This window comes from Ambystoma mexicanum, chromosome 8, assembly GCF_040938575.1.
Source record: "Ambystoma mexicanum isolate Mex_15411 chromosome 8, UKY_AmexF1_1, whole genome shotgun sequence".
NCBI lineage: Eukaryota > Metazoa > Chordata > Amphibia > Caudata > Ambystomatidae > Ambystoma > Ambystoma mexicanum.
In genome coordinates, this window is record NC_090929.1 from 662,794,709 (window position 1) to 662,809,158 (window position 14,450).

A 14,450-nucleotide genomic window follows, 5' to 3' on the forward strand; every position below is an offset into this window, starting at 1 on the left:
CAGTCGATTGAGCAGGATGGCGTGGTTGACCGTGTCAAAAGCAGAGTATAGTTCAAGGAGAATGGGGACATATAAATGATACATTAAGAAAAGAGTGTTGGGCTGACGTGAGACACCTGTACCGCTGGAATGTACCAGCTCAGAGGAAATGTAAAACCGTTTGATATTGTAGTGGCTTTTTGTAAACAGACAAGCTGTGCAAAGCTGCTCACTTCAGAAAATGAAAACGCAACAGCAGTGCATGTACCAACCAGTGTCCCCTATTTTACAGCCTGGCCTATTTTAGGGAGGACGAAAACTACCCTATTAGTAGAACAAACGCTGCATCCTTAGGCGCCAAGTACTCGCTGTCCCCAAAATACTTTGCTGGTTAGACATGGCCCCGCTCTGCACACACGAGAACTTTGAATAAAAATAGACATTAATTGAATTCTTTAAAAAAAATGAGTCACCTTTTGGATGAGAATATTTGTCTCGCGTGCACTTTACTTTCATCCATCCAGCATAGAAATGAGACCAGTTATAAAGCCACTCTGCCCCACATGCCGCTTGTCAGCCATTACCACCTACACTAAAATGTTGCATAGAGTGTAGTTTCATGCGGAAAATTGCCAAAACGGAAGGAATGATTAAAGCAAAAAGTACTATCCGACACTTTGGGCAACTGCACATTTTAAACCTGACTATCTGCAAATATGTTCCTGGCCCTCAAGTAAATATAATTCGGGGTGTTACAAAGGAAGCCGGACATGTGTTGTGTGTTTCTTTTGTTTTGTTTTTTTCTTCTCCTAAAATGTTCCTGTCTTTAAATTTGCATATCTATAAGTCATGAAGTAAATGAGAGGTAAAAAGAGCATTACTCTACCCAGTCCTTAGTTCGTTTGTTTTTCTCTGGATAAATGGAGGACTTAAAGACTAGGAAAGCAAAGAAAATAAGAGCAGTGGATAAGTTACTTATTGTTGACATGGGTACGCTCAACCTTTGGAGACCAGAGCTGATGGAATAACCTTATTGGATATTCTATAGCAAGGGCCTGCAACCTTTAGCTCCCCAGATATTTTGGACAACTCCCATCATCCACTGACGGAATATCCCATGTTGAGGGATTATGAAAGTCATAGATCAAAAAAATCTGAAGAGCCGTGGAGGACACAACGATAGAGACAGAATTCCTCACTTAATCCAACATCCCTTTTCTGTTTCTTTCTTCTCCCCCCCAAACCAACCCGCAAAAAACACATTCCCTGCACGGCAACGGGGAATGCTGGAGATTGCTGTTCCAGCTTCACTAGTAGTGTATCAGTTGTTGGGTCACTAATTTCGACACATTTAGACTTTTTATGTGGAACGTTAGACCCCAGTGTCTATTTGTTGATTTGCTGGTATGAGTCCAAAGCTGCAGCCCAATTTGCGTGCCTATTAAATCTCCTAATATAATTGCCTGGCGGCCAACAGCGGTAGCTGTACATGTGTTCTGCTGTGAGGAAAAAGTCCTGAGGGTGTGCAGGGCATGTTTCCCCGTGTGAACCTCGGCTCATTCAGTCCACCAGTAGTTGCGTAGAAATGGCAGGCTCAGACAACCGAGTTATCCATCACGTTACACATACTTATTCTTGATACAGCAGACCTATACAACATATCCTACAAGCTCATTCAACAGGGTTATCCACCAAATCATACCAATCATACAGGCTTAGACAACAGAGCTGTCGATCAGATGAAACCAATCCAAGAGGCTGAGACAGCTGGCCTATCCTCCAAGATGAGCAACTCTTAAAGGTTTAGACAAGTCATCCATCCGGTGACACAGATCCAACATGCTCAAAGCATGGATATCCGTTTGATGATGAATATCAATCGACCCCCTATGATGAAGCTAGATGCTTAACTGCTGGGATCAGCTTTTAAAAGCACCATGCCTGCAATAATTAGCTTTTCTTTATTTAACTAAATAGCCCATGAGTTGAGGTGAAAGGTGCATCTAATGCAGCAGTATTCAAACCGTGGGCCTCGACCAGCCAGGGAGCCGCAACCTCATGTCCAAGGGGTCGCGCAGCCAGTCTGCATTAAAAAATAAAGAAATGCTTTTTTTTTTTTACAAAAATGTAATTGCAATGTTATTTTATTTTTACTTTTGGTCTAGACTGAAGTCTAGATTATAGACTAAAATAATGGGTCCCCAGCATGCAATGAATATTGTGTGTGTGATGGTACCACTTTACTTGCATACTGCAATCCTTACACACGATATTCATTGCATGCTGAAGACCAGATTTAGCATACAGTATAATGTCCACAACATACAGTATTGTAGCTCCCAACACTATTGGGCATTGGATTTTGCATGTTCTGTTAAACCATGACATTAGTTGGGTGTGTTATTAAATAGTGCCAGGTTATTATGCAAGTCTATGCGAAAAGGGCGAGCATACTCGTCCTTGGCACTTAAGGGGTAATGCAGGCGATTTGAGGAGCACCATCAAGTGGGCGATTGCTGAGCAAGCTAAGGACTTTGGATCCGCAATAGGTCTTTCTATAGTATATACCCACTCTCATGTGCTTGATCATACATATTTAAGGCCTTCCTGTTTTTTTTTTTCTTCTTCAATTCGCGTGCTGACATTATTTCAAAGCTTTTTTTTAAAAAAAAAAACATGAAATCTGCATTGATTTTTTCGTCACAAAAAATGGCTAGTAAAACAAGCTTTGGCAAAGCCACTATTGGCTCTTTTATAGCTATTAGTTTGCCAACCACTGCCATGCATATGCTCAGGTACTCGCATGATTCGCCAGCTGTTGCCATTTTAATGGACAGATACCACTGTTAAGGTAGTGCCTGCAAAGGCATAGCTCCTCTCCACACCGAAACCAAAACTGTGCTTTATCACTACATGTTTAATCATGTCAGTTTAGGTTCATTAAGACTGAATGTTGGTGCATTGTAAAGGAAAGGGAGACAATTATTCAGTTCAGTTGTGCGTTTTATATTGTACCTTGATGTTGCCAGCCGCCACTTAACAATGTTTTATATGTAGGTGATTTTATAAGGAGACGTATGGTGCCAAACGTTCCTTTTAGTAGCACAGGGTACTTCCTCTCTAGGTGTCGTATGTGCACAATGGGTTTAGTGGGGCTTTTTCCATTGGAAATCCGGGAGTACTGTTGATCACAATTAGGTGATATGATCTGGCATTTGTAACGCGCCTATACACAAGTGTTTCAAGGCGCGAAATAAGGTGCAACTTTAATTTCTCCAACAGGGATTTCAAAGGGGAAATCTGCTCAGGCACATCACTGTTCATAAGGTGGCTTTTGCTGAAGACAGATGATTTGAACTCGCATCAGAGAGGGCACCTCCACTGGGTGCACTGAGACAAGTGTACCGTCATTGCAGGTCCAAAACAAGTGAGCCTAAATAGATTTGTACACATGTTGCTTCTTCCCTTCTACTGCCTCACACGATGGCCCTTGTTCTAGAAATACTTGTTAATAAGCTGTGAAGTTTTGGGATGGGAAGCAGGGTTGTTGCTAGGTTTGGAAAAGATCCGGGGCCACGCTAATGTCAGGACTTTGGGCTAGCTTGCCTTTTGGTTGTAGCTGCTGAGCTTTTATCGGGTCTCCAACCAAAAGACCTAGAGCTATAGCCCCTTCAGCCCCCCGCCACACCACCCCCCTCTAGCAGCGCCTCTGGATGGGAGGCCAGAGTGGTAAATGGGGTTGATTTGAAAAAAATGTGCTCTAAAATGCAGCCTTTTAACCCATTATTTAAAAACCAAATTCCTTGGGGATAACCAACCCCCCCCCCGAACCCTCCTTGATTGGTTTGAGCTCCCTCACTACGCTCGGTCACTCTGGCATATCTGAGGGAAATATTTATGCCCCTCCACTTAAAAAAATTAACCAGCCGCCCTGGCCCTCGGACTGCTGGGAGCAGGGTGGCAGGGGAGCCCAGGGACTGTGGTGGGAGCAGGATGGAGGGGAGCCATGGGAGCAGGAGGGGGGAACCCAGGGATTATACAGGTGCACGATAGTTTATATCGATTTACTGTCCTTTTGGCATTTTTGGGAGTTCCGGCCTGCCACTTTGCTCAGGGGGGCTCAGGCCAAAAAAGTTTGAAAACCACTGATCTAATGGGTTAAAGGAAGTCCTATTTATTCAGCCTCCTGGGTTCAGAGGGAGTGGGTAATCCACAGTGCAATGGGTTTAGTGGCCCCACTTTGGAGTGAGATCGGGAGATAACTTCATTGTCACGGTACACTACACAGATATGCACGGGAGGAGGTTCGCGAGATGCAGTGCATAATATGCTGTTGTTCGATCGGTAAAACCGTCTGATCACATGGAAGTGTGGACCAAGGAAAGCATGCAGCGTAGAGTTTATCGTACATGTTATTTTCTAGCTAGGCAGCGCCAAGTTGGCTTCGAATGGTCTGTTTACTCGCCAGCGACGCCCCCTCGCCTGCCAAGCGCCTGTGAAAGAGTTAGCCCCCGCCCCTCCTGCCCCACTCCCCTTCTCCTTGGGCCTAACTGGAGAGCTGGAAAGGACGCCTGTTTACACCAGACCCTTCCAGACTGAGGTCGCAGCAGTCTACAGGCGGTAGACACGTGTCCGGTGGGGGCGGGGAAGTTATATTAATAGAGCCCCTTGTACAGCAACGCTGAATGTGTCAGTGCTAGCCCGTCAGTAACCTTCTTCGTTCTCTTTACAGATGATCTGCTTTTTCTGGAGCCGATAGAGATCCTACGAACAACATGGAGAGACCAACTAGTACAGCTACTATACCGGCCTCCCTTCTACCTAGCAGCCCAACCACCACCACCGCCCTGCCCTTCTATGACAACGCGCACGCCCTGCACCTGCTGCGGGGCATCAACGAACTCCGAGCCGAGCAAAAATTTTTCGACATGACCATCGCTGTTGGTGGACAGGACTTCCCATGCCATCGGACCGTGCTGGCTGCTGCCAGCAATTACTTCCGTGCCATGTTTGCTGGCTGCTTGCGGGAGAGCCAGGCCGAACGAGTAGAGCTGCATGACGTGTCCGCAGGCACCCTTGGTCTGTTGGTGGATTTCTGCTACACAGGCCGCGTGACTGTCACGCAAGAGAACGTGGAGTTGCTATTGCAGGCTGCCGATCTGTTTCAGTTCCCATCTGTGAAGGAAGCTTGCTGTGCATACCTGGAGCAGCAACTGGACATGGCCAACTGTCTCGAGATCCAGGACTTCGCCGAGGCCTATGCCTGCCGCAGCTTAGCAGAAAGCACTAAGGGCTTCATACTGGCCCACATCGTGGAGCTTGCCCAAGTTAAAGAGTTTGAGAGGTTGCCTAAGAAACGCATCCTTGAATATGTGCGGGACGATCGCCTGTGCGTGGACAAAGAGGAGACAGCCTACCAGATTGCGCTACGCTGGGTCAAGGCGGACCCCAAGCGGCGCCAGCATTTCTGGCCCGAGCTCTTTGAACACGTGCGATTGCCCTTTATCCGGCGTTTCTATCTGTTGGCACACGTGGAGAGTGATCCCATAGTATACTACTGCCCGCCCTGCCTGAAGCTCATAGCGGAGGCACGCGCCTTCCAGTCGTGCGAGTACGACCGCCACGACTATCCATGTGAGCGCATGAGGCCGCGCCCATCCACTGGCCTGGCGGAGATCTTGGTGGTGATAGGCGGCTGTGACCAGGATTGCGACGAGCTGGTCACCGTGGACTGCTTCAACACGCACACTGGCCAGTGGCGCTACCTGGCTGAATTCCCCGACCATCTTGGGGGCGGCTACAGCATTGCAGCACTGGGAAATGACATCTATGTAACTGGTATGTACGTTGTATCCATAACACACATGTCGAATGGTTGTCATGCTGCCTTGTTACAGTACCAGGGTTATTTTGAAAACGACTGAGTATTCCTCACTGATGCAAAGCAGCCCTGTTTAATTCTGTCTATTGTTGATACCGTCATGTAGCACTCGCCTCGTCCCTGTTATGCATTTTATTTGACATTCACTTTCTTTAAAGCAGTAGCATCACATGCGTTCCACAATCTAAATTAGTAACAGATTATAACTTTGAATGACATCTCAATTTTCGAGAATCCTCTTTAATCCTTGCGAAAGATACTCATCACATGGAGCGGCCTTTGAGTGGCGGTTATCTAAGTCTGAAGGCTTCTGTAATCCGGTGCTTCCACTGTGGGGGATCAAGACATTGAACTGGACTGCTGTGCCAAAGGGAGTATTGTGAGGGAGAGAGCACATGATGTACACCCACACACAAATGGCATGGTCTAGTAGCCTACAGTGGGAGAAGTGACGTACGCTGACATTAATCGACCAATGCTGTGATTCCATTGCCAAATCTTTTTTGTTTGACGATTGCAAGAGTGAGTATGAGGCAACTTTAAGTTGTGGTTTTGAGACTTTAACTTTGCCTGGCTTCCCGTGGCTGGCAGTCTGTTGCTGAAGCTGCTATTTTGTGTTTTTGATTGGGATTCTGGGATTGCAGGTCCCAAATGTAAGGCTAAGCAGCCAAGGCGCGTATTCCTGAAGGCTTGAATTCGCTAGCCAAGACAGGAATTTTTTATCAAAGCTAGGATTGAATGGCCAAGGCTGAAAATGTGCGACTAAAGCCTGAATTCTCTAGCTGAGTCCATAGTTCTATAACTGTGTCTGGTGTTCAGTCCTCAAAACTACAGTTTAGTGACCCGGAGTTGGGGTATTCAGTATGTGGGGATTCTATGACAAATACTGGCGTTTCGGGACACCACGACACAAACTTTGAATCTCTATGCGAGCTGCGGTTCTATGATCAATTCAAAGGTTTAGTGACTTAAGGCTGTGGTTTGGTTATCTATTCTGGGATCCACTAATGCAAGCTTTGGTTAGTGAATAAGGCGCAGATTCCGTGACAGGATGCTGAGATTTAGGGAAGGAACTGTTGTGCAAAATTATTGTACATAGTGTAAACATGCCAAGCTACTATCCAGACATGATAGTTACTTGTTCCATGGCAAGAATACCAGTTATACACTTGTATGAAGCACACAGTTTCTTACTCGCCAAGAGGGAATTATCAGTCGACAACGGCTAGTGGACATTTCATGGCCCTTCTGTACCATTGAAAGTATGGTGCCCTGATGAGCAGCGTTCCTACTGTGCCCAAAACAATTTAGCAAGGTGCCAGCTTTGGCCCATAAAAGCGTTTGTAGCTTTGCTGAGATGTGGTAGTTCGGACTCGATTTAAAAAAAAAAAAAAAAAAATGTAGTAGCTATGCTCACAGTAATGGTACCTTACTTTTAAAACTACAGCATAGCCACTGAAAATTGTTGGTAATTTTACATTCAAGATATATCAGTTTGGCAAATCGCTGGTACTGTCCCAATAACCTGACACCATAAAGAAAAGGTCAGATGCAGGCCCTCAAAACGGGGTTTCAGGTACTGGTTACTGGCAACCCCGTAACACCCTTTCTGCCCCCTGACTTCCCGATGCCACCCGGATATTATGGCAGGCGGCAGAAAAGTTAAATTCCCCAGTTCTGTGAAGTCTCATAGGACTCCATGGGAATGGAGTCACTGAAGCACCGGCACTGTTGCCAACGGTGCCGGTGCTTCAGTGAAAACACTGCTGGTAGGATCTGAACTCTTGACAGGTCAGGCCTGCCAGGAGTTCAATGCCCCTACCTGCAAACTTGTTTGAAGTTTTTTTTTTTCTTGAGAAATGTGAGCCACTGACTGTCACAAGGACACATGTTTTGGGCTGGATGATGGGTCTGCTGGTTCCATAGGTGTTGGGTACCACGACCCACTACATGATTGGGGCCCAGCAAAGGTTCAAGGAGGGCTCCCAAGATCATTGTAAGCATTTGAAAGAATAGCTGCCCCTTCCACTCCACGGCTCCTACTAAAACCCAGGTGACCCCAGAACAGGAAATTTAGACTCTGAGCAGGGGGAGGCCCCCGAAAGGGTAAAAGGCAGAGGTATGTTCCAAGGTAACCAGCCAAAACTAAGGAAAGCCATTGGTTAGGCAAGTGAGAGGGAGACTGTCATTGGGAGGGAGAAAAGCAAGAACCAAATCCTAAGTCGCCTGATTTCTAGAATCTGGCTCCCCTAGCTTTCTGATCCCGATCAGGAAGAGGCCTCTGCTGGCACCTGCCAGAATCTGAGGGAACCGTTATGGATTGTTTAAATTTATTGCGCTCACCACTACTTACGTAATCAGAGGTAGACTGAACTCCACCCCCTCCAACAGGGAAATGGGCAATGCAGTAAAATGAACTCCCGTTTTTTTCTGTAGGCACTTCTGAAAAATCTGCAATTGAAGACCCGGCAAATAAAGGAATCTGATTTGTGCCTCTCAATACTTTAAGATGTAGCTCACACCGGATACCACCCGCTAGCAACCATTCATACCATCCCGTCTTAGCGAATAGCTTAAAGTTGTGATCTCAAGTGGAAATAGATCCTCTGTGTAACAGCTCTCTCAACTCCTGTCTCTTAAGTTTGCGTCCCTCCGGAAACTCCGTAGACACATGTTTACTTTTTCTTTGGGTTTGTTTTTTCTTTTTTAAACGTGGACTTTTTTTTTTTTTAAACCGACTATTGCAAAACAAACACTATTTTCAACATAACCTGAAACCTCAAACTAGCTAAGCTGGCACTGATCCTAACTGGCCTTAAAACTAAGCATAACTATGCTGCTGTACAACACCTTTAAAAAAGCGTTAACCTTCTCCGTATGTCCTCCACGAATAGATGTAACTTTTGTACTATCCAACCCTTTTCTTGATTCTTTTGCACGAAATGTTAAACACTCAGCAAGGGTGGGTCATGAGTTTCTTGCTGAGCTGCATTGTTTAGAACACCACTTTTATGGAAAGTAATAAAGATTTTCCAAAATAACTTTAAGAAAAGTCTTTATTCTGTTAAGGACACATAGGCGAGCATGATGCTTCTCTTTCTTTAATTTAACATTAACGATAGAAGCTCAGCAGCAAGATTTTATCACATCAAGGTTCTTTCAAATAAAACAACTTGCATAGATGCTGACATCCCAAAGAAAAGTTCAGAAAAAAATGTCAAAGTATGTTACAGCGCCTTAGAAAATAACCTCAATTTACCATAGGTCCTCGAAGCAATGAACTATGGCCACAGAACATGACCCATAACAGCCAATGTAGTTCAATCTAGTCCATTCAAATGACAGCAGCCCTTTCTCCACTTCCTCTTGAAACCGTATGCTATGCTGCAGGACTGCTTGGCAGCTGTCGTCGCTGTGCCGGAGCCTCTCTCCTGTCAAGAAGGCTTATCTGACATTCCTGTCGGAAGTAAAAAACATCAAAAGATTACTCAGTGAGAAAAATAACCCTGTATCAGATATGTGGGACAGAAAGGAATTGGGAAAGGTGAAACAACCACTTAGATTCTTTGTTGAGAAAAAAGATAAAAGGTTATGCAAGATCAGGTTAAATACCCATATGCCCTCCCATTTGTCAATGCAACTGAATTTCTTTTACTCGGGTGAAATAATGCTCGCCTACGTGTCTTTAATAGAATCAAGACTTTTCTTTTCTTAGTTATTCTGGAAAATCATTATTGTATGTCAAGACCGGAGGCTCACATTATACTAGTTTAAAGCTTACTCACCACTACCGTAGCCGGTTTCGCCACCGGTTTCAGGTAAAACTGTTTGAAAACTGACTCTCATGCCCAGTCGGCCAGCCTCATGATGGCCTCTAGTTGGACTCGTAACTGAAGAGGGGGCCATAGCACCCCTGACTGAGTGGGCGCTGAACTGAGTGGTATGGATACCGGCCTGTGCGAGAATCCAGCGTACCCATCGAGCTATGGTAGGGATGGAAACAGCTTTGTGTGGTTTGCAGAGTGCTATCAGTAGCTGACCTATTATTGGCCTTGAGGCTGGAAGTCATCTTGTTAACCTTTAGGCATTTCACTACACATAATTTAGGTTGCTCAATTAACACAGGATATGAGATTACTCTCGTGGCATTTAGTCCTTCTAAGGCATAGCAGATTGGTGAGCTTACCTGAGAGAGCTGTGCGGGATAATTCTCATTATGTGGCCAGGAAAAAAAAGGTTGAGTACGGTATTCACGTCCCAAAGCTTGTTATAGTGGACCGGTGGTGGTACTGTCAACCGGACCCCTTTAAGCATTCTGCACACCAGATGATGCGCACCGGCAGGGAAACACTCCACAAGGTTGTGCCCGGCTGAAATTGCTGAGCGGTAGGCGTTCACCGTTCTGTAAGTGAGGCCACACTCTACTAGGCTTTCAAGAAATTGTAGAATCTCTGCTGTAGGTGCTGAAACTGGATGGAGACCCCCATCCCGGGCACCACCGCACCCATGCATCTCAAGACTTTGGGTATCTCTTGGAGGTCGTCGGAGTCCAGCTATCCTCGATGAGGCTGACCGCTTTGTGTGAAATGCCTGGGATCCTCCATCTCGGCCTGATGGTGTTCCCGTCTCGGACCAGATAGCAGATCCTGAGTCTCGGGTAGTAGGATTGGAAAATCTGAAGAAAGGAAGAAAGTTCCAGAAGGACTGGATACCAGGGTAAGCGGTCCAAACTGGGGCTACCAGAACTAGCTCTGTTTACACCCGACAGGCCTTCGACAGGGTCCCGCTGTCCTTGTAAGGGGGGGGAAGGCTCCTCTTCTGAAGGAAGACATCCGTCGCAGCAGCTGCTGGGGCAGGCCTCCAGCTGAAGAATACTGGCGACTGGGCGTTGAGGCGAGGCGCAAAGAGGTCCTTGGATAGAGGGCCCCATATTTGCTGCTAGCGAAGGAAAACCTGTCTGAAGAGTTTTCCAGTCACTGTATTCTGACAAATGGCGTGAATACCAATCCGCCTCAGCACGGGAAGATATTCCGCTGTCACGGATATCTGATGCCGTAGACGGAAGTCCCAGAAGCCCCTGGCTAATTTTGCCAGAATCTTCGATGCAGTGCCACCCAGATGATTGATGTATAACACGGCAGAGATGTTGTCCATCTTGTAGTATACAACAACTCACTTTGCCTCTGGCAAAAGATCGAACTGCGAAGGAGCCTGTGAGGAGCTCCAGGCAATTGATATGCATCTCCAGCTCCTGGAGGGTTCATTTTCCCCCTGTGGCTACTGGACCGCACTTCGCTGCCCATCCTGTGGGACTTACATCTGATTCTATCACTGTTGGGTGTTGATCCGAAAACCGCTCTGCCGTTCCAGACTTCATATGCGTTAGCCACCAGTTGTGTTCCTTTCTTGCCTTGGGTGACAGGGCTAGACACTGCGAGCAAGAAAGATTGCACCACAGGTGCTGCCCTTTTTAGCCTCTGCAGCTTGCGGTAATGCAGGGGCCCGGGAAAGATTGCCTGAATGGATAACAGGCCGATCGCTCTCGCCAATTCCCTTAAGGAAATTGTCTTTCTGTAAAAGCTTGCATATTTCGCAGCGAGTAGTGAGCAACTTGAATGACACGAGTCAGAGCTGACAGTCCTGGGTGTCTACTATAAAGGCCAGGAATTCCTGGTTCTTTGGCACTAGGAATTACTTTTTCCCAGTTGATGAAGCAAAGGTCGTGAAATAGATCTATGGCAATCTTGGCATGGTCTCTTGCCAGGGTCTCCGTCTGTGACATGAGGATGATCTCGTCGAGGTATACGATGAGCCTTACTCCCTTCTCTCTGAGATGGGCGACCATGGGCCGCATGAGCTTGGTGAAAGCGCAGGGCGCCGAAGAGAGCCCAAAGGGCAGGCTTATGCATTCCCAGTCCTGACCCCTCCAGGTGAATCGCAGGTATTTTACATGTTGACAGAGGGGTACTGTTAGATAGGCGTTCTTTATGTCCAGGCAAATCAGCCAGTCTCCCGGCCTCAGGATATCCCTGAGCACGTGTATTCCCTCCATTTTGAAATGGCGGTAGAAAATGAAGTTGTTTAGGGCTTTGAGATTTATTACAGGGCGGACCTTCTGTTTCCTGTGTACTAGGAAAATTGGGCTGAAGAATCCACCTTGTTCTCTGCATGGACGGGTGGCGTGTTTGTGGTATAAACTGAGAACTTCGTAGTCTAACGCTAGTGTGTCCGCTTGCAACATTCTTATCTGCATGGGGTGGCGTGCTGGAGTGGGTTGGGAGAAAAAGTTAATGTAAAAACCCCTTGCTGTGTTCCTGACCCAGGCATCTCCTGATAAGTAGTCCCACACTTGCGCACATAGGGCTAGCCTGCTTCCTATGGGCACTTGCGGTGCCGGAGCTGCCCGGCTGAGACTCACCTGTATTTTGCTGTGCTGGCTGTCTTGCCGCCGTTCTCCAGCCACAACCCTGCCTCTTCCTGTGGAAGGGAAGAAGGTGCCTGTTCTGTCTTGCCAATAGGAATGATGGTCTTGTGATTGACCAGGTAATGACAATTGGAGGGGCAGCCCCTGCCTCGTCCAGCCCGTGAACAAAACCTTTGTCGAAAAGACCCTCTTTATTGAGGTTTGTGCCTTGTCGAGAGTGGTAAATGTTCCCACAGAATTAGCTATTTCTTTGACGAAAGGTTCGCCAAATAGTAATTCTTGGGCAGCGGCGCCGATGGCAAACTCTCCTTGCTTTAGATCTGTTTCATGAGTAAGCCGTTCCTGCGCTCGGTTGAAATAGCAGTTTGCGTTTCTGTGCAGGCAGAGGGCTTCTTGAGACCACCTTAACAGTAACTGGGTCAACAGCTTTTCCTGTGTCCAAGGCTTCTTCCGAAAGGTCCAGAATTTCAGCTAGAGGACCGGTAATATCGAGGACCCTGTCCTGGCAGGGGAATTTCAGGCCCCATCAATCCCTTTCTTAGGATCCTTGCAATTTTTCGAAAGGAAGGTGATCATTTTAACATCCAGCTCTGGGGTGAGTGCCACTTTCCCTGGAACATCTGGGCAGGGGCATTCCTCCCTTAGCTTGGCTTGGACCTCTTTATCGAAGGGCCAGCAGAGCCTGTCCTTGATGTAGTCAAACCCAGTCTGAGGATCTAGGGTGAATCAAGACTTCTGGGACAAACATACATTCGGAAGCGGGCTGCTCGTTGGCAATAGTTTGAGACTGGGGCCTGCTGCATTCCCTGATGTGCTGGGCCTTGACCCCTCATCTTGGTCATCCTCGTCCTCAGTTGTTTGAAGAGTTTGTTCATCATCTATGGGCTGTTGACCGTGCTCCAGATAAGATTTGAGGTGGGAGTATTTTACTCACTGTTTTTAATCTTTGATGGTAAATGTGATTTTTAAGAGTAAAAATTTCTTTTCTCTTTTGCAAGAGTAAAATTTATGTGACATCCAGTCGACCTGTGCAAAAACTATATGGGAATCCTTACTATGCGGCAGCTTTCTGCATTGTGACAGAATACACCTTTCCTTATTTCTCTAATGTCTGGCCAACCTTTCCTTATTTCTCTAATGTCTGGCCATTTGATCTCTCCTGCATATACTTAAATGTTGAAAACACAAAAACCTAGCCAATTGCATAGTAAAGGTAGCATGAATTGTATTGTGTGTTTTGAGCAGTATTGTCTTTTGATGTATTTCTACCTAATGGTATGCCATTGTTATGATGCAACAGCGCAGAGAGGCAAGGACTCCATGCCAAATTCTATATCTAATCTCATGGTCACATTTTTATTTATATAGCGCTTTTGGCAAAGTGCTGTACATATTTAACACAATTATCACCAAACCGAAGCCTGTACTCCTTTATCGAACTTGAAAGGATGAAAGGCTGAGTTGGCCTTACTGGGATTCGATCCTGCAACCTGCAGATCGCAGCAATGAGTGCTCAACCGGCTGAGTTATCTTAATGGCTAACATCCTTCAGAGGTCGGTTAACTGAGTATCGATTGAGGTATAATAATCAGTGTCTAGATTTTGGACGAACCATACATATAGCGCTATATAAAGTTAAATACCTATCTGGATTATCACAGTGATTGGTTATTCTGAGTTTCTTTATCTAATTTTTTTCAATTCTTTTTTTTCATTTTCTCAAAAACTTAGAAACACATCAATTGATGCATGTTCAAACAGAAGTCTTAATCAAATTCCAGACCATGAAAATTATACAATACCTTAAACTATAACTATCCTACATTTATGTCACTATTCCACCCTACCCCACCCGTATATACATCACAAATTAAGACTAACCATTTCCTTTGGCAGGTATTCAAATCATCCCCAAGAATCAGGGTTTTAAAATCATAAGTTTAAGGTCTCACCTAGCACATCATCAAATATTTCACATAGCCTTCTCCAAAAATCATACTCACTCCCACACCATATGTTCTAATGTTCCAATCTTATGTATACATCCCCAACAGTCATTTGAGTCCAGCAGGCTCCTTTTATATAAACGCTGTGGCGTCCAGTAAACTCTATTTAAAATTTTGATTTGACGTGACTGCTCCCCTAAACTGAACACAAGCTGACATT

The 14,450-nt window shown here is 45.9% G+C and overlaps 1 protein-coding gene across 2 annotated transcripts in view; it reads left to right on the top strand.

Annotated features, from left to right (window-relative positions):
* The window catches only part of KLHL21 (kelch like family member 21), a 282,299-nt gene that overhangs the window by 23,645 nt on the left and 244,204 nt on the right, over positions 1-14,450 (top strand). For both annotated transcript variants that reach the window (XM_069610426.1, XM_069610425.1), the window contains exon 2: positions 4,712-5,817. In XM_069610426.1, coding sequence (XP_069466527.1) covers positions 4,755-5,817 — 1,063 coding nt within the window. In that variant the 5' untranslated portion in view covers positions 4,712-4,754. The remainder of the gene's footprint in view (positions 1-4,711; positions 5,818-14,450) is intronic.